This window comes from Lissotriton vulgaris, chromosome 6 (genome assembly GCF_964263255.1).
Source record: "Lissotriton vulgaris chromosome 6, aLisVul1.2, whole genome shotgun sequence".
In the NCBI taxonomy this organism is placed as follows: domain Eukaryota; kingdom Metazoa; phylum Chordata; class Amphibia; order Caudata; family Salamandridae; genus Lissotriton; species Lissotriton vulgaris.
Genome location: NC_141694.1, coordinates 127,838,187 through 127,857,478, shown reverse-complemented (window position 1 = coordinate 127,857,478; position 19,292 = coordinate 127,838,187). Strand labels below are relative to the sequence as shown.

The following is a 19,292-nucleotide window of genomic DNA, read 5'->3' as shown; positions in this document are numbered from 1 at the left end:
GCACTAGTTTTAAAGAACCGGATGCTGCTCATGCGCAGTTTCAGTCTTTCAAGGTGCCCTCATGCTGGTCCGTTGATTCAGCTGCAGCATTTTAAAGTGTCTCCTCCAATCCTAGATGAGAATCTAGTCTATTGCTGGCTAGATCGTGTAGGATTCGGAGTCAAGATTTCCTAGTCATACCAGGTTGGAATGTCCAAATTGCATTAGCCTCACCCTGAAAACCAATATACACTATCTGCTCACAATGCCAAGGGAGATTGCAACAACCACGAAACATACTACAGACATCCCACAGACTTAATTAATGCCTAAGACATGATATACGAGCGCACAGATGGCCTCTGGGCAGAAACGGTAGGCAAAACCTCCGCTGAGGTACAGTTTAAGTCTGGGGCAATGATCAACAGTCTTGTTGTCACACTATTTACCTGCCGACCAGAGAGGGCAAGCACTCGCACATAGGAAAGCAATATCACCGAGTGTACTGACATCGTAATTTAGCCCAATATCAACAAATATAAGAAATGGCCTGGAAACCTGCACTGCTTTTGAATGACTGCCATGGGGGGGAAAACTATCCGGTACAGAACAATTTGCAAAATGGAGAAGCAGCACTTTGATGTCACACTGGAGATTGGTGTTACACCAGTAAACAGGAGTGTGTAGGAGTGTGGAAGTGAGTGTGAGTAAGAGCTTAGACTTGGACCACACTAAGAATATGTTCAGATCAATCACATCAGCACTTAAGTATCACAAGAAGTTGCTGTTTTGCTGCCTAGTTAAAAGGAGAGCTTTAAGGTTAAAAATACATATCTTCTATTAAAGTGAATTTTTAAATATAAAGAATGGGTTACATAAAGTAAAAGTACATATATCTAATTAAAACTTAAAATATGTAAACTGTGTGCTCAAAATACTCTAATTAGGAATCAGAAATACTTTAACACTCCAAACAAAAATGTTTTACCACAAATTCCATAAGTAGGAAGCAAAAAACTCCTTGAAACAAAAACTGAAATCTTGAATGTGTGCGATAGAAGAATGTTACACTATCTTCTCGATCATGTTAATTTATTAAACAAGCATTAACAACCTATACGGTTATGTGCTCTTGTTGTGTATACACATGATAATTACTCATGACTCACAACCCTGTTTGATCTAACAGGTGTTTTGGACAGAGGAGTTTGAGGATTCTACTACCTATAATTATTCAACCGCAACTTTTGTTTTAAAGAAAAAAAGTTTATAATTACATTACTTGGACTCAAGACTTTAAGGATCAAACTATACCATACATGATCATACATTGCCTTACCCATTGAAAACGTGTTCAAAGAAATGCAGTTCCCCATTCCGGCACACCACGGCTAGCTTTACAGGCTGAAAGACAATCGTAGAAAACAGCTGCTAATCATAACCATCAAATTAACATTTGCATAAACCCATATGTACTTAAGGAATGAACAAATTATTTACCTTTGGCACCGCTCTTTCTGGTGGAAACTACTTCTAGCACAGACTCCTAACCTTTGGAATGTTCCCTAGGCGTCAGAATTTTCATCTCTAGTGCTGCCTGCTGATAGGCAGCGTAGCTCCACACCAACGCTAATCTGTTCTGAAACTGTGCAGAGCAGATACAGGCAACACTCAAGCACACAGATGTCAGTTACATTGGAGGCTGTTCACGCCCACATACACAGAGTCCCACTAGAAAATTTGATGTAACCAACGTAGGAAGCGGGAATTATGTTGCAGTTGCTCCCCCAAATTTTGACTATTAGATGCTGGTTTTCAACTCCGACTTTGCACTGAGGCTTGTTCACGAGACCTCTGTGTCATTGCTCTTTCCCCTAAACAAGTCTAATTGTAACCAAATTGTCATGGACTTAAGCACCCCTGTAGTCCCTAGTAAATGGTACCCCTGGTACCTAGGATATGGTACTAAAGAGGGTCCCCTAGGGACTGCAGCACGTCTTATGCCACCCCAAGAGACCCACAAACAAATTACATTCAGGCTGCTATTTCAGACTGCATGTCATTGTGCATATATGCCCCTGTGTGGTCTAGTTCAATTACTAAATGGTACACATTAACAGGGAAGCCATCTTAAGTAAATGTACTGGCCACTGGTCATTACACGTTCACCAGCTACAGGATGGCTTCACTGACAATACTAATAAATCTATACTGATGCTAGTACTAGATGTATTATACCATGCACCCAGAGGGCACCTTAGAGGTGCCCCTTGAAACCTTACTAATATGCTAGAGTATTGGCTGACTGGATCTTTCCAGTCTGCCACCACAGACGCATTTCTGTCCCCCTGCAGGTGAGCACCCATGCTCTCAGAAGGTCAGGAAAAATGCAGACTGTCGACCACAGGACCAAACATGTATGCACCCGAGCCCCTAGCCAGAGTCCACTGAAACCAATTGCGTCTGTGGCACTGAGACCCGTAAGAGTGGAGCCCCTCCTTTTGTTGTGCCGGACTGGTGCCCCAGTCCCCCTCTAAAGCCTTTTCTACAGGCACTTTTCCCATTGACTACAGCGTGTAGCGTCCAAGGCTACCACCGCTGAAAGCACCTCTGCACCCAGACAGCCCAGGGCAAGTACTGACTTGCCTCTTTTCGCTCCAGAGAACAGCACAAAGAGTAGACTGTCAACCTCCACGTTCTTTGGTACAATCTATATAAAAGCTTAGAGTTCTCTTGGGAGTCCAAACTGTTGAGTCTCTAAGAGGTGTGAAGTAGAGCAGTGAAAACCGGCAAGGTGATGTATTGACAGGCGTTGAACAGCGGTGGAACTACAGGCAAGAAAAATGCCAGTGTTCACAAAGCCAGCATGTCTGGGGGGGGTAGTTCTGTACGGAGAGTTCACAGCTTAAAGCTCACTCACGCTGCGCCGATGTCATGACAAATAACAGTCTTGAAAGTGAGAAGCCGCAAGGGACACCTATGAAGCATCTTAACCGCATCGCTGCTGCGGCGATTTTTGCGCTGTGCGGCTTTTTTCATTTTACCGCGTTACACGACGAGCTCAGCTCGATATCAGCACACGCCACCCGTGGCTGATGACTAGCTGAGCTCGTCATCAGCAGCGAAGGGGTTAAAAGGAGTGCACATCAGAATCAGAGGTATGACAAGGGAGGGGACAAATGTAAACCTTTCAAAAAACCATTAACTAGGTATTAACAAGCCTTTACAATGCAATGGTCTCGGCATTATTAAAGGTAGAGCTAGTGGCATTGCTCATGACTTTTTTTAAATCATAAATAAATGTCATTGTCATTTACATTGCCAATAGCTTAATCGCTCGCAAATGCATGACCTATTGCATTTACACGCGCACACAGAGCCACGCGCACACACAGAGCCACGCGCACACACAGAGCCACGCGCACACACAGAGCCACGCGCACACACAGAGCCACGCGCACACACAGAGCCACGCGCACACACAGAGCCACGCGCACACACAGAGCCACGCGCACACACAGAGCCACGCACACACAGAGCCACGCACACACAGAGCCACGCACACACAGAGCCACGCACACACAGAGCCACGCACACACACACTGACAGGGCCACGAATAACTGAGCCAGTCTAGCATTTCCCATTCAATTCAGTCAGTTGTAGGACTCCTTGAGCTGCACATGCTACAAGTATCAGAATGCAAAGCCTGGCGGGGGACCCTTCAAGCATCTACGACAAGTAGCCGTACGTGAGATGCCCTTCTGTCCTGACTGAATCCAACTGCCCGTCCTCCCAAAGCTGAGGCCCGGTTAGGAATGCTGGCTAGCCTCAGTCATCCTTCCCGCCCCACTTCCATCGTTATGCGACGGACAAACATCCGCACTGCCATATTTCAGCCTTAAATGGAAGGATCCCTCGCTGGCGACATGGATTTCCTGTTCCCTTGTAACGCAGATCACACAATGGATCAGTGAAGTATCCCTTACCCACAGTATAAAACAAACAAAATAAACCCTGCCCGTTATTTTGCGCACTGCTACAAAGCATCTATTATGCTATCCCCGAGCAGACAGCTGGGATACCTGCAGGGCAAGGCCAAACAAATGTATCCCTTGGGAGGCAGCGCGGCGCCCCCTCTGCCCTTACTTACCGTCCAGCGCTGGGCTGACGCTCAGCTCTATCAGTGTCTCGTGTTCCTTCTGGCCAAAGAGGCTCATGGTGGCTGCCGGGTGTGGAGCGAAGCCTTGCGGAGAGGTGCTGGCTGCTTCACAGCGCCCCCGGTTCCATGCGAGGGCTCGGATTGAGGGTAGAAGAGAATCCCCCGCTACTCCAGAGCCCCTGTTCTGTATGTGACTGTGAATACAGCCTCAGGCGGCTGCCTACCTTAAAGACACGGCAGACCTGGATCCGGTTACTTTTTGTCAGCTGAACCCGGTGCACCTTAAAGGGGCGCTTTGCTAGCCTGTGCTTTGAAAGAAGTGTGCATGAGGGACAGGGTCTCTCTGGAGGGTGGGATTGTAAACAGAGCAGGGGAGGGGTTATGCCGAGCCTTTGAGTCATTCAGTGCGTGTCACACAGAAAAGAGAAGGGCAAACTTCACTTGCAGAGGCTGCACAGTTACAGTAACAGGCTGGGAACTTACAGGAAAGCAATATTTGCAGGAACCATACATGTATTTTTAGAATGAATGATCAGAGCTAGTATTGTTTGTTTAGTAAGGGAATATGCTCATTGGGGGAGGGAGGAAGGAAGGGGGAGGCACCAGAGGGAAAGAAGAGGTGGGAAGAGACGGGGCAGGAGGACACCAGGGGAGGGATCGTGAAAGAGCCCCGTCCTTTTCAGACTGGGGGGGCGTGTTTTTTAGGTTTGAGTGACGGATGACGTCACAGATAGAGAACCTAAAAAACACGCCCCCGAATCTAGTAAAGACGGGGCTTAAAGGGAGTGACGCCCCTCTCCTCCAATGGGTGGCCAGCATTTACAAGGCCAGCCAATGGAGAAGAGGGGCGGGTTCAAGCCCCATAACTGAGAAACATAAAATCTCGGAGCTCTGCCCACATTGCTACGCAGTGTGACGCTGTCTTCGACCTAATAAACAATTAAATATAATAGTGGGCAAGTGTCTTGGAAAGGAATTCTGCTTGGCTTATCATGGTTTTAAAGTTAAAACATGATCGCACCAATTGGAACTGAAGCGCCATCTCTTGGAAAGGTAAGACAGTGGTACACTAAGGGCCATTCCCTGAAGGCCAATGGGTTTTAAAGCATTGTCTGGGCTGGATGCAGTACTCTGCAGATAAAACTAGTGACCCGGGAGCACAGTGTAGGGAATTGGCAGATGTTCTAAAAAATAAAATTAAAAAGTAGAAAGAAATGGAAGGTGTGTGTAAAACGATAAAATAAACATAAAAGGAGAAAATATAAACCTACAGGGCATACAATGAAGTGCATTTTCAGGAGAAATGTGCACATCTGATCAGACAAAATGCAATCACTCGCGATACAATAGGGACAATGGTTGAAGTGTCCTGACTCTGTGCCCCATGTGCTATGCTGTCCTGGGTGGAAACGGAATTTGAATGACAGTCAAACAGACCAATGGCTGAAGAGGGCAGACTTTGATCCCCTCAATGGATGTATATGGCCATTGATATTTTTATGGTTTGCTTTTTTTATTAAAACAGGGAAGACAATTTAAGTTGTAAGGTACGATCCAGCATGAAATTACAAATATGTACACAATTACAGTTGGCAAGAAAATACACATCTCCTAAGAGGGTCGAGCAAGTATTATCAGAGCACTAATCTACCACCATGCTTTGTTCGAGGGCGAATTCAGAACTCACGCCTACAACAGCAATCGCTGTGATTCCATGTAACAAAATACTTGTCTACAGGCTTTAAAACCGTGTCATAACATCCCTCTGTAACGTTCTATTGTCAAACATCTTCTCTTCACACCAAGTAAGTCAGGCCTACTACCATTGCCATATCTTCTTGCAATAAGCAAGATATATAGTGTTGCACATACATTTTATGAATAAACCTAGTAGTCTTATAGTGTTTGTCACAATGGCCAACTCAGGCCTTCTGTAATGAGTATAAACGTTTTCACAAGCAACCATCATGCATAAAGTCATCCAATTACAATTATGTACAAAATTACAGTTGGCAAAACAATAAACAACTCATCCTGAAAGGCCTAACACGAATTATCATAGTGCAAATACCCAACCGCATCCCCACCTCCAGCATTTGTCCAGTGGGGAAAGATGGGAGATGGGGGGTTGAGGGGGGGGGGGGAACCAACAACAAAACCCTGTCTACTATGTCAATGTGTGAAATTCCATGCAACAAAATACCGGTCTAGCGATTTAACACAATGTAATGAAGCGTAATATTACCAATCGAACCTTAAGGGTGTTTTGGTTTTAAGATGTGCTTTTCACATGCCAAACTATTGTCTACATCTTATCTTTCTACAATAAACAGATGAAACCTATGGCTTCTGGTGTGACTTTTCCCAATACACCAAGCAGGCCTACAGCCTAGATTACTGGTGCGTCGTCATAAACAACTCAGGCCTACTGAATTGATTGTAATCGGTGTAATAAAAGCATTTTTAACAGCATAAGTGCCTAACTTCTGTCCAACCAAATCTTGTAAAAAGGAATCTCGCCATGTCCTTGGAGCGCAGCTCTGTAGATAAGATGAGGCCAGGTGTAGGTGGTATAAAAAGAGTGTTTTGTATGATGGTTTTCTCGATGTGTCTTTGTTCTTCTTAATGCCATTTTTGCCCAGTCTGCGAGTGCCACTTACGTCAGGGAGTGCCTGCCATTCATTCTTAGCCTGCCTCCAAACAGAAACTGAACTGGGCAGCTCCTTTAAGATTACTCCTCGTGGGCCCCTTTACTTGGACTTAAATTAAATCAGCTCTCAAGCTCTACTTCAACGTGTCAGTGTATTTTCTCCACCGTATCTTCGACACGAGATGGAGGCAGGACAGAAGAGCAGGGCGCAGAAGCCAATCACCTCTTCATGTCTAGTCACAGCCCGTCCCATCTGGCTTAAAATCAAGAGAGCTGCTCTTCCTGAACAAAAATCACATTAGGAGGCACAGCACCAATAGGTGAAAAAAGTATTTGCAGGGATTGAGGCGGCGGTGAGACCACCAGGGCAGAGATTTCACTGTGAGAAAGTCAGCAGCAGTGCTTAATTTGGGGACAAACACTTATTTTTCCTCAATACGCTTTGACCCTAAGCAAGAGAGATAAAAACATAAAAGAGCGAAAGAAGGAATAGAAAGATGGGAAAAGAGTGACAAAAGCAGAGCGCTGGGATTAAAAAGACCTTAAAGTGTGAGTGGTAGAGGAAAGAGCTCCCCAACCTGCGATATCGTGGTCGGCAGGCTTCTGAGCAAAACCTTGGGCTAGGAGCCCCAATACTTATTCTTACACAAACTAAGCACTAGGTAGAGCGTGAGTAGATCGCTTTCTTGTATGTGAAAAGTCCTAGAACCCGCGAGATGGGAGGCTGGTTTTTAGGGTTCTTGCAATAAGCACGGAACAGTGCTCCGTGAAACGCAGATCTTACATGGGGTGTGTTTAGGCCACGCTGACATAGAATGGTCCCTACAGGCGTTCAGATTAAATGTGAGCCCGCCTTACAGTGTGGCAGGCTCCGCACACGTGGCTGAGCAGAGAGGCACATCCCGTGCAGCACGCACCGGCGTTGCTGGAACCGGCCTCTCCAGGAGGATAAGGGTTCAACTTCACCTCCGGTGACGCACATCTGGCATTCCTCCCGGCGTCCAAGAGGGTGCTCTTGGCAGAGGCCCACTGGAGCCCCTGCAGTGCAGGCCCCCCAACAACCAATCAATCTGAGTTGATACATATCTGAGTTTGGAAGTTCCTGGAGCCCAGGATGCACAGGGGGTGCCTATCGTCTTGCCGTACGCCAATGACTCTTGGCAGAGATTATCGCCAGATTTATGAGGACTTAGCAGCTGTTCGTATCAAGCTTAATGGCAAATAATCTCCTTTTCTGGCCCATTGATCACTCACTCCACAGTTAATTTTTGGTAAGAAGATCAAAGTCCGGCCTTGCTGCATCGATGCGCGTCCGCCGCTGGGAGCCAAAGAGCTTAGCGTGAGCCGGGGCAGGCGTCTGCACATCCAGCTTTCTGCCTCATCCCGGCGCCTGCCTTACATCTGGAGAGCAGAGGACGGGTCGGGAGCAGGGGTTAATACAGTGTTAATATTTTTAATTCCTTGTCAGTGCTGTGTATTTGGGAGCGGGCGGTCGATGCAGCCTGATCCGAAGCAGGAGGTGGGGGGCATCAAAAAGGACCAGGTTTGCCCTCCAGGAGAGCAGATCGATGGAAGGCTACCTGCCTACCGCGGCGGGCGATCGAGAGAGCGTGCTCTGGGTGCATGGGCGAGCTGCTGGCTGCCAAGAAAGCTGGATCAATACGCACCAACTCTTTAACACTCCTAGAGACCCAGCGGGAAGGAGAGACACGAGCAGCGCCGAATACTTCGAAAGGTATAGCGACCCCCGTCCTTTTCAGACTGGGGGGCGTGTTTTTTAGGTTTGAGTGACGGATGACGTCACAGATAAAAAGAACCTAAAAAACATGCCCCCGAATCCGAAAAAGACAGGGCTTAAAGGGAGTGACGCTCCTCTCCTCCAATGGCTGGCCAGCATTTACGAGGCCAGCCAATGGAGAAAAGAGGCGGGTTCAAGCCCCCTACACTAAGAAACATTAAATCTCGGAGCTCTGCCTACTGCTTACGCAGTGCGACTGAGTCCTCGACCTAAAAATGATGGCTTATCTGGCAACCGCAAAGAGTCTGAAAGAGCCGAAATGCACCCCATAACTATGCCCAGTTCAAACTCTTGCTGGATTAGGGACAAAGTAACAAAACATAACTGACTGTAAGGGGGTTTTTGAGGTCTATCTGTAGAGTACTGCACCAAGCAACAAATCTGACCCAATGATGGAGGGCCTAATTGGCAGCCTGATCAGAGGACAGATGCTTAAGCCCAGGAGTTCTGGATAACATACTCGTGGTGCTCAATCTGGGGCCACTAGGTCTTGGGCCAGGTTGGTCCTCACATTCTTGAGAACTCTGGGCAGGAGTGCATTCGGTGAAAAGGCATATAGGAGTCCCATTTTCCACTCAAGGCAGATTGTGTCTGAGTGAAAGATATCTTGGAAACGCCAGCACAGAGACATACAGACATTGCGCTCTGGCGAATACACCGAGCTATGGTTCTCCCCATTGGAGGACAGGATCTTCTGCCACCTCCAGGTGTAACGGACATTGATTCACTAGGCACTAATTGTTGATCTGGTCAGTACTGGCAGTCAACGATGCTCCCAGGTGGTTTATCATCAGGAAAACTCCCAGGTGGTCCAGCCATGTCCAGAGGTGCAGAGACTCCTAGCAGATGGCCCATGATGCATCCACTCTCCTGCACCCCCAGACCCGGCAAAGCCAATCAGGTTCCCAGGGCCAGTGTGCTTTCCCAAAACTGTATCTTTGTACCCCTGTACCCTCACTTAGCACATCTGGCCAGCGGTAAGCCCTTTGTAAAAGGTACCATGGGTTCCAAGGGCACTGTGACCAAGGAAGGCCTCCAAGGGCTGCAGCACCTATTGTACCACCCTTAGGGGCCCTGCCCCCCCCCCCCAGCCCACACATTGCCATTGCAGGCTGCATGTTTTGGTGCAGGGAAGAATGGAGTCGACATAGCACACATCTGTTTGCCATGCCTGCAAGCCATTGCCTGGGGCCTAGGTAAGTCACCCTCTAGCAGGGTGCAGCAGTCCCCAGGTGAGGGTAGAGTTGCATGAGCACTGTACAGCTTTAGTCATTTTAAGTGCAGTACAGCTATATTGAGTAGATGGTCTGGGAGTTGGATATTACTAATTCCACAACTCCATAATGCCTTTACAGAAATCTAGGTAGTTTGGTAGCAAACTTCTCAGCACAATAACCCTACACTGATGCCAGTGCAGGATTTAATGTAAAATGCACAAACAGTGAATCCTAGAGATGCCCCCTGAAAAGCGACCAGCCCTGGTGTGGTTCCTGAATGGCTGCCAGTCATTTGCCTCCACCAGACCGGTTTATGGTCACCTGGCTAGAGCGCTTCCGCTCTCTGGGTTCAGAAACAAAGCGCATCCTGGGCAGAGGTGTCATGCGCCTCCCCCAGGATGAGGGATCTTTGTAAGCGGTCCTGCCTTTTGCTGTCCCATGTAACTGGCTCCCACCAGTTCTGACCCCCACTTTGTGCCGGAGAATCGGCGGGAAGCAGAGCACAAAACAATTGTAGGTACCAGTGTGCAGATCTCTAATTTGTGACCTTTTTAGCTGATAAAAAGACCACTCCAGAGAACCTGGTTGTCAAGGTAGGAGTGATTTGAGAATGTGTGCACAGACTACCACATCACAGCCTTGCAGAAGTCAACAGGCACTCTGTGCCAATGTAGTAGCAGCAGCCTTGGTCTTGGTGAAATGGCCCACAGAACTTACTGAAGCCAATTGTTTGCCAATGCATAGCAGATCTTAAAGCAAAAGACTATGCACCGTGGCAAAGTACTTTTTTGCACTGCCTTACTTTTCTTTATTCCATAGAACCACAGAGGAAGGGTAGTAAACCCAATCATTTTTGGCGTGATTGATGTAAAAGCATAAAGCTCTTTTTGAGTACAGACAAAAGTCTCTTCTTACACAATTAGTGCGGTGGGGCAAGGAACGTTGGGAGGGTGACTGTTGGACCTGGCACCATTGGCGTGGGTCTCCTTCCATTTTTTGCTGTTGCCTCATGTATTTTTGCTGGTGTTCGATGCTTTGGGCACTGTGCCAATGCTGTCCAGTGCCACAGTGCAAGCGCTCCCTACTGTAAATTAATGTATTGATTCGTGGTTCCATGATTGGCTGGTTTGGTTTACCTGTCAGGCCCTAGTACAGTGTACCAGGAGTGCCCAGGGCTTGTAAACCAAAAACTGCAAGTGGGCTTGCAGCACTGATCGTGCCACCCACAGAAGCAGCCTGTAATAGTGTGTCTAAGGTCTGCCATTGCAGAGCCTGCGTGCAGTCTGGTACTGTCATGCGGACTGGGCAAGTGCACCCACTTGCCAGTCCCTAAATCTTCCCTTTTCTTCATATCAGACACCTCTATGGTAGGCCCAGTTAAAAGATAGGACATGCCCTGGTGTGTGTGGCATGTCCTAACAGTGACACTTATTTTCGTTTTTTTACTATTGCAAGGCTACCTGTTATCCATAGACCAGAATGGGCAGTTAGATTATTACATTTTTATAATCCTAACTGACTCAGAGAACATGGTAGAAATTTGAGTTTAGTATGCCTGAACTCAGAATGATAAAACACATATTTTAGTGGAGTTGGTTTTAACATTCTGTGTTTGAAAATACCATTTTTAGAAAGTAGGTATTTTCTAGCCTAACCTTTCAAGCCTGCCTCTGCAAGGTTGAGTATTCCTGGTCTGGTGTTTTTGAGTGACAGGGCTGGGAGTTTCCAAGAGACAGAATGAGTCAGCCTAGTGGTGAATAGAGAGATCTGCATCACAATGCTGGCTCCACTTCCTGTGGGGCGGCTGTCTCTGTCCTGCACAGTGAAAGAAGAGAAGGAATCCTGTCAACAAAGTGCTCCAAGACTGTGATTTCCCTCCACAATGCTGGCTCCACCTCCTGTGGGGCGTCTGATGTTTCTGCCAAGCACTGTGAAAGGAAAGAGTCATCATGTAAACAGAGTGCTCCAGTACTGGTTTGGACTGGGCAAAGGCCCTTCTGCCCTCAGAGGACAAAGGATTTTGACGTATAAGTATTGGGACCCTGATCCCAAGAAATTAGATCACTTTTGGACTACAAGAAGAAACCTTTGCTCAGGAGAGGAACCTGAAGAAACTGAGGAGAGACTATCCCTAAGCTGAAGTGCTGCTTGGGGACGGGGGGGGGGGGGGGACGGGGGGGGAATTGGCCTGAAGTGGTTGCCTGACTGCCAAAGAAAAGAGAAAGAACTTTGTGTACTTTATTTTCAACTTGTGAAGGATCTCCAAGGGTTTGGAAAAGAGCTTGACTCCTGCTGAAGTCTCAGGGGCAACAGACTTCAACCCCCAGAGTTCTTTGATAGTGCCTGCTGCTGTTTTGGGGCCTTCTGAGAGACTGTGCGTCGCCAGGAGCTGGAAGCACGACCTAACAAGGAAAAAGCGTGTCGCCGCCGCTGCTGCTGCTGTCTCATCGTGAATGTTGGAGCTGTAGCGGTCGTATTGCACCGCATCGAAAAAAGCGCCTCGCATCCCCCGGAGAAGCGCGCCGCCGTCTGAGCTGCTGCCGTCGCATCCTGGATGTTGCCGCTGTAGTTGTCGCATTGTGAGAAAGGCTCTCGCAACGTCAGAGAAGAGAGCCACAGCTGAGGCATCGCTGAGAAAGGGTTGACGCATCGAAGCACAAGTTACTTACCTTCGGTAATCTGTAAGAAACAGTAGTTAGTGTTAGATTCCTTACCTTAGAATAGATATCCCAGCAATACCAACCCCTGTGGTGGGTCTGCAAACCAAGATCACACCAGAAAGTCCTGGAGAACGGAACAGCCAAAAAAGCCATCTCTCCTGACTGGACTGTCCAGGCAGTAGTGTCTAGCAAACCTGTGCAGCGAAGCCCACGTAGCTGCCTGATAGATGTCCTGCAAGGGGACTCCCCGACCCAGGGCAGTAGTAGCCGCCGTGGCACGAGTGGAATGGGCCATCAGCCCAACAGGAGGCTCCTTTTTCGCCAACAACGAATAGTTTCTTACCTGTCGGTGTCGTTTTGCAGCCTGATGATCTTTCTGGATTCACTATGCTGTGCATATTCCGCGGTCTTGTGGTTGGGTCCGGATTCGTAGTCTTTTCTTTGTTTTGTTTTTTCGTCGCCCAGGTGGGCGTCGGCGTCACCCTTCCTTGGGTGTATTTCCGGTGACGTCGGCATGCTTCCTGTGGAAGCTCCCACCCTTGGGCGCCATCTTCGGATTCTTTTTTCCGTGTTTCTTTCGTCTCCGAAGTGATGGCAATGTTCTATGTAGGTGAATGCAAATGCTACTTACCAGTATGCATCTGTTCTTGGCATGTAGGGCTGCTGACATTCATATCTGTGCATAGATCGCCGCCTAGTGTTGGGTCCGGATGATTGCACATTGTTGTACTGGAAGAGTCTTCGAAGTATCACAAGATAGGTGGCTCCTCCCCTGGACTACAGTGCGCATGGGCATCGCCTCCATCCCCAGATTGTTTTTAGCCATTGGCAGAGATGGAGTGAAGTATGTGAGTGATGACCATGCTATGAGCATATATATATATATATATATGAATGAATACTGCAGCTGCTACAGGCGCCGGGGAGGAGGGTGGGCGATATGAATGTCAGCAGCCCTACATGCCAAGAACAGATGCATACTGGTAAGTAGCATTTGCAGTTTGAGGCATGTGGGCTGCTGAATTCATATCTGTGCATAGAATACATAGCAGTCCCTCCATTAGCGGCGGCTGCCCGTGCCAGCTGCAGCAGTCTGAAAAAGTGTCTTGAGAACAGCCTGACCAACAGCTGCCTGCTGTTTGGAGTGCACGTCTACACAGTAGTGTTTAGTGAAAGTATGTGTGGTAGACCATGTGGCTGCTCTACAGATATCTTCTAAGGGAATGTTACCTAGGAAAGCCATAGAAGCCCCCAACTTCCTGGTGGAGTGGGCCCTTGGTGGGATAGTGAGAGTGCGCTTAGCTTTAGCATAACAGATTTGAATGCATTTCACGATCCACCTAGCGATCCCAGCTTTGGAGATAGCGTTTCCCTTGTGGTGTGTGGCAAAAGCAACGAAAAGCTGCTTGGTTTTGCGAAAATCTTTTGTCCTGTCTACATAGTACATCAAGGCTCTCTTAACGTCAAGGGTGTGGAGCATCCGCTCCGCCAGCGTCTCTGGGTTTTGGAAAAACACCGGCAACTCAATTGTTTGGTTTATATGGAATTGAGATACAACCTTGGGTAAGAATTTAGGGCTAGTGCGGAGCACAACCCTGTTAGCATGTACCTGGAAGAAAGGTTCTTGGATGGTGAGCGCCTGCAGCTCGCTAACCCTCCGTAGCGATGTAATTGCTACTAAGAACGCGACCTTCCAAGTCAGAAACTGAAGCTCACAAGAGTGCAGTGGCTCGAAGGGAGGACCCATCAGTCTTGTAAGAACCACATTGAGGTTCCATTCTGGAGCTGGTGGTGTCCTTGGTGGGATGACTCTCTTGAGTCCTTCCAAAAAAGCCTTGATAGCAGGGATCTTAAAAAGTGACAGGTGTTGCCTATTCTGGAGGTATTCTGCCATAGCAGACAGGTGAATGCGGATGGAAGAGTACGCCAAATTGCATTGATACAGGTGGAACAGGTAACAAATGATGTTCTGAATGGAAGCATCTAGCGGGTCAATATTGTGGTTAGTACAGTAGATGACAAACCTCTTCCATTTAGCCGCATAACAAGCTCTAGTAGTGGGCTTCCGTGCCTCCCGAATGATGTTCATGCAATCGGGAGGAAGATTGAGGTAGCCAAACTCTAGGATTTCAGGAGCCAGATCGCCAGGTTGAGCTGTTGCGGGTCTGGGTGCTGAATGTCGCCATGGCTCTGCGTCAGAAGGCTGGGAGTGAGATGAAGCCTCTGATGCGGTACCACGGAGAGTTCCAGAAACGTGGTGTACCATGGTTGGCGAGCCCACGTTGGAGCAACCAGGATGAGAGTCATCGAGTGCTGCCTGAGCTTGCGTGCCACCAGCGGTATCAGAGGTGCTGGGGGAAAAGCGTACGCAAATCTGCCTGACCAGTTCATCCACATCGCATTGCCCTGTGATTGCGGGTGTGGGAACCTGGCGGCGAAGCTTTGGCATTTTGCGTTCTCCTTTGTGGCGAACAGGTCTATCTCTGGATGACCCCACTTTTGGAAGTACGGTTGGAGTACTGATGGATGTATCTCCCACTCGTGCATTTGATGGCTGTGCCTGCTGAGCAGATCCGCCATCTGATTGTCCTTGCCCGGGAGATGCTCTGCCATGAGGAAGATGTTCCTCTGAATGGCCCACTTCCACATGCTCTGAGCCAGGTGAGACAGCTGTGGAGAGTGTGTGCCTCCCTGCTTCTGAATGTAGTACATGGCCGTCATGTTGTCCGTCCGGATCAACACGACTTTGTTGCACAGATGTACTTTGAACGCCTTTAAGGCCATGAAGATTGCCATCAGTTCCAACACATTGATGTGCATCTTCCTTTGCTGTAGTGCCCATAGTCCCTGCACTGTGTACTGGAGTACATGCACTCCCCATCCTTGTAGAGAGGCGTCCGTTGTCAGGATAATCTGTGGCACAGGCTCTTGGAATGGTCGGCCCTTGCAAAGGTTTTGTGGATTCCACCAATGCAGAGAGTTGTATGCCCGACCGCTCACCAACACTAGGTCTGTCAGTTGCCCATGAGCCTGAGTCCATTGACGTGCTAGGCACTCCTGAAGCGGACGCATATGTAGTCTCGCGTGCGGGACAATGGAGATGCAGGAGGCCATCATGCCTATCAACTGCATGAACACCTTCGCTGGAAGCGAGTGCTGAGGTCTGAATCGTTGGATCAGCGTCTGGATACTGGCGATTCTCACTGAATTTGGCTGCGCAGTGGCTGCCAGAGTGTTGATGGTCGCGCCCAGATACTGTCGCACGTAGGCGGGCTGGAGATGGGATTTTGGGTAGTTCAGAGAGAATCCCAGATCGTGCAGGAGATGAATGGTGCGGGACACGTGGTCGACGCACTGTTGTTCTGTTCTTGCTTGAATGAGCCAGTCGTCCAGGTAAGGGTAGACGTGGACGTTCTGGCGACGGAGATGCGCCGCCACAGTCGCTAGGCACTTCGTAAATACCCTTGGCGCCGTGGTGACCCCGAACGGCAGAACCCTGAACTGGTAAAGCTGGTCTTGAATCGTGAATCTGAGATACTTCCTGTGGGAAGGATGCAGGGGGATATGAAAATATGCATCTTTCAGATCCAGCGTAGCCAGGAAGTCCCCCTGCTGAAGCAGAGGGAGTACTTGCTGTAACGTGAGCATATGGAAGTGCTCCGAGAGAATGTACCAGCTGAGGGGCCTGAGGTCCAGGATGGGCCTGAGGGATCCGTCCTTTTTGGGGATTAGAAAATACAGGGAGTAAACCCCTGTTCCCCTTTCTTGCAATGGAACGAGCTCTATTGCCCCTTTTTGCAGCATGACTAGAACTTCCTGCTGCAACAAGTGCAAGTGCTCGCCGGACATAGGACGGCTCCTTGGGGGTATGTTTGGTGGAATGGAAGTAAGTTCCAGACAGTAACCGTACTGGATAAGAGACTTGACCCACCTGTCCGTGGTGATGGATTTCCACGCGGGCAGGAACTGCTGGAGTCTCCCCCCGACCGGTGTTGCATGGTCGGGGGGCAGTGACAAGACGTCACTGCTTGTTGGCGGTGGTGGACCTGGAGCTGTTTCCACGTCCCCTGCCCTTGACGTTATTGCCTCTGTAGCCACCCCTACCCTTGTTGGTGTATGAGGTTTGGTTGTTACTTTTAAAATACTGAGTGGAGTGCGATGCCTGACCCCCTTGAGGTGCCTCTGGAATTGGAGCGGCGAAAGGAACCACTCAAACTGCTGAGACTGGAGGGCCCCCATAGACTTGGCAGTGTCTGTATCTTTTTTCATTTTTTCCAGCGTCGCATCCACCTCTGGGCCGAACAGGTGGTCAGGATTAACTGTTTGGTTCAGTATTGTTTTGTTTGAATATCGGGCTTGAACCCTGAAATTCTAAGCCAAGCATGCCGTCTAAGCAACACACTAGTGTTGATTGCCCTGGAGGCTGTATCGGCCACATCCAGCTCACATTTTATGGATGCGTTCGTGATGAGCTTTCCTTCCTGAATCAACATTTCTCCTGCCTCCTTGTACTGGTCAGGCAAGTGTTGCAGTAGTGATTCTAAGGTGTCATAATGAGCCCTATCATAGCGTGCAAGTAGGGCCTGTGTGTTTGAGATCCTCCAAATATTAGCTGCCTGTGCAGCAATCCGTTTCCCTGAGGCCTCAAATATCTTGGACTCTTTGTCTGGGGGAGGAGCGTCACCAGTGGTCTGCGAGTTCGCCCTCTTCCGAGCGTTGGATACAACCAACGAGTCCAGTGGCAAGTGTCCCTTGATGTATGTTGGATCCGAGGGCGCTGCCTTATATTTCTTGTCAATGCGAGGGTTGATGACACGCGCCCGGGTGGGCTCCTTGAAGACCTCCGTTGCGTGTTTGAGCACCCCCTTAAGCATTGGCAGCGTTTTGACTGACTTTTCAGCCACTGAGAAAGTGTCAAATAAAAAGTCAACATCCACAGGGTCTGAGTGCAACTCGACATCGTGGTTAGCCGCAGCTCTCTCAATTAGAGCGTTGAAGGCCGCCGAGTCCTCCGTCGGTGATGTCTTGGCCGCAAAAATCTGCGTGTCCTGGCTCGACTGTGGGTCTTCCGGGTCGCCTCCGGCCGACCACGGTTCGTGCTCCTCCTCCGGATCCGAGTACGCCGGATAGGTGTACTCGACGTCCTCATCGGCAGCATCGCCTGCGGTGGAACGCGTTGGCGAGTGTTCTAGGGCTTGTGGAGACATAGGCTCTATCGGGGCCGAAGTCCCCGCAGAGTCCCTCTTATTCTTGAGAGGGATCCGAAAATGTTCCAACACCGGCTCCGTGGTGATTTTTCTTTTGAGGAGAGACAGTTTCCCAGTATTGGCGTCGATGATGACCTCTCGACGCTCCTCTTCAGCAAGTGGCTGGAGCCGAAGCTTCGACACCACCAAGGCTGCTTTTGGTGTCAAGACCTCCTTCGAGGGCCCGCCATGTTTCGGCGCGAAAGCCTTCAGTGTCGACTTTGGCGGTAGGGTAAAGCGGATAGGCGTTTGCGCTTTCGCAGGCTTAGGCGTGTGCTTAGGCGCCACGGTGTCCGAATCGGGAACCACATCGTCCTTCCGTATCCGTTGCAGGGATTCCGCTACCTTCTTCGTTAAGGCTGGAGAGGGCTTGACCGTCTCGAGCAAACCCCCCGAGCCGGGAGTCGGTTCGACGAAAGGCACCTTCTTCGGGGCCGACACCTCACGCGCCTTGTCCCCAAGGGCCGGCGCCGGCTGATCCCGGGTCGCGGCGTCGCCCTGACGCTTCTTCGGAGCCGCCTTCGGGCCCTCGGCCCCGACGCAGCCGCGTCAGTCAACTTCGCCTTTGGCGTCGACCCCGAGGGCTTCGGGTCGGCCATCTTGGCGTGGCTCCTCAAGTCGGCCATTTTGAATTGTTTGGAAGTTGACGCCTCCAGAACCTTCTGCCCCAGCGCAACTTTCACTTTCGGTTTTGAAACCGAGGAAGCGTGACCCGATGGCTTCACTTTCGTTTTCTTGAACGGGAGTGGCGCCTCAGAAATGTCCGTGACCGGGCCCGGAGGCGGGGCTGCTGGACTTATAACGAGATCTTGGGTAAGGCCCGAAGGCGATCCCTCAACCTGGGCCGCATGAAGGGGATTGACCCCTGAGTCTGGTTGGGGATGCTCCTCCTCCGAGCTATCCCCCACGGTGGCAATAGCCCGATCGTCGTCCCCTACCTCGTCGCCGGCTTCGTCAAAGTCCTCATCACCCGCGTCGTAGGCATCCCCCTCGGACGCGGGACTAGAGTCCGAAACTTGTACGGCGTTGTCGTCTCCAACAGATTCTTCGAATATGTCGTCTGGTGGGGGCGCCGGGGTAGCCGATAACCGGGCCTGGAGTCTAGCGGCCCGACGAATCTTGAGAGTTTTCTTGCACCGGAATTTCGAACACGCCATATAGCTGTCTTCGTCATGGTCCGGTGACAAGCATTTGTTGCACACAGGGTGCACGTCGAGGTGTGGATATTTGGAGTTACACACCGGACATTTCTTAAACGGAGTCCGCTCCATAGCTGTAGCGTAGAGTAGGCCCGTCCGCGCCGAGAGCACGCGGAAGGGTAACAAGAGTTCGGAGCTGAGAGTCAGACAAGAAACCCGAACGCAACTATACCGACGCTCAGCCTAAAGACCTTTTGGTCTCGAGTAGAAAAGTTGAACAACTATCGATTCCGACAGAGGGAACCGAAACACATCCGAACCCAATGGCGGAAAAAAACAATCTGGGGATGGAGGCGATGCCCATGCGCACTGTAGTCCAGGGGAGGAGCCACCTATCTCGTGATACTTCGAAGACTCTTCCAGGACAACAATGTGCAATCATC

The 19,292-nt window shown here is 49.6% G+C and overlaps 1 protein-coding gene across 1 annotated transcript in view; it reads right to left on the bottom strand.

The window, feature by feature from the left end:
- The window catches only part of WDR43 (WD repeat domain 43), a 465,298-nt gene that overhangs the window by 285,878 nt on the left and 160,128 nt on the right, over window positions 1–19,292 (bottom strand). The window contains exon 7 of the mRNA XM_086926143.1: window positions 1,319–1,383. Coding sequence (XP_086782269.1) covers window positions 1,319–1,383 — 65 coding nt within the window. The remainder of the gene's footprint in view (window positions 1–1,318; window positions 1,384–19,292) is intronic.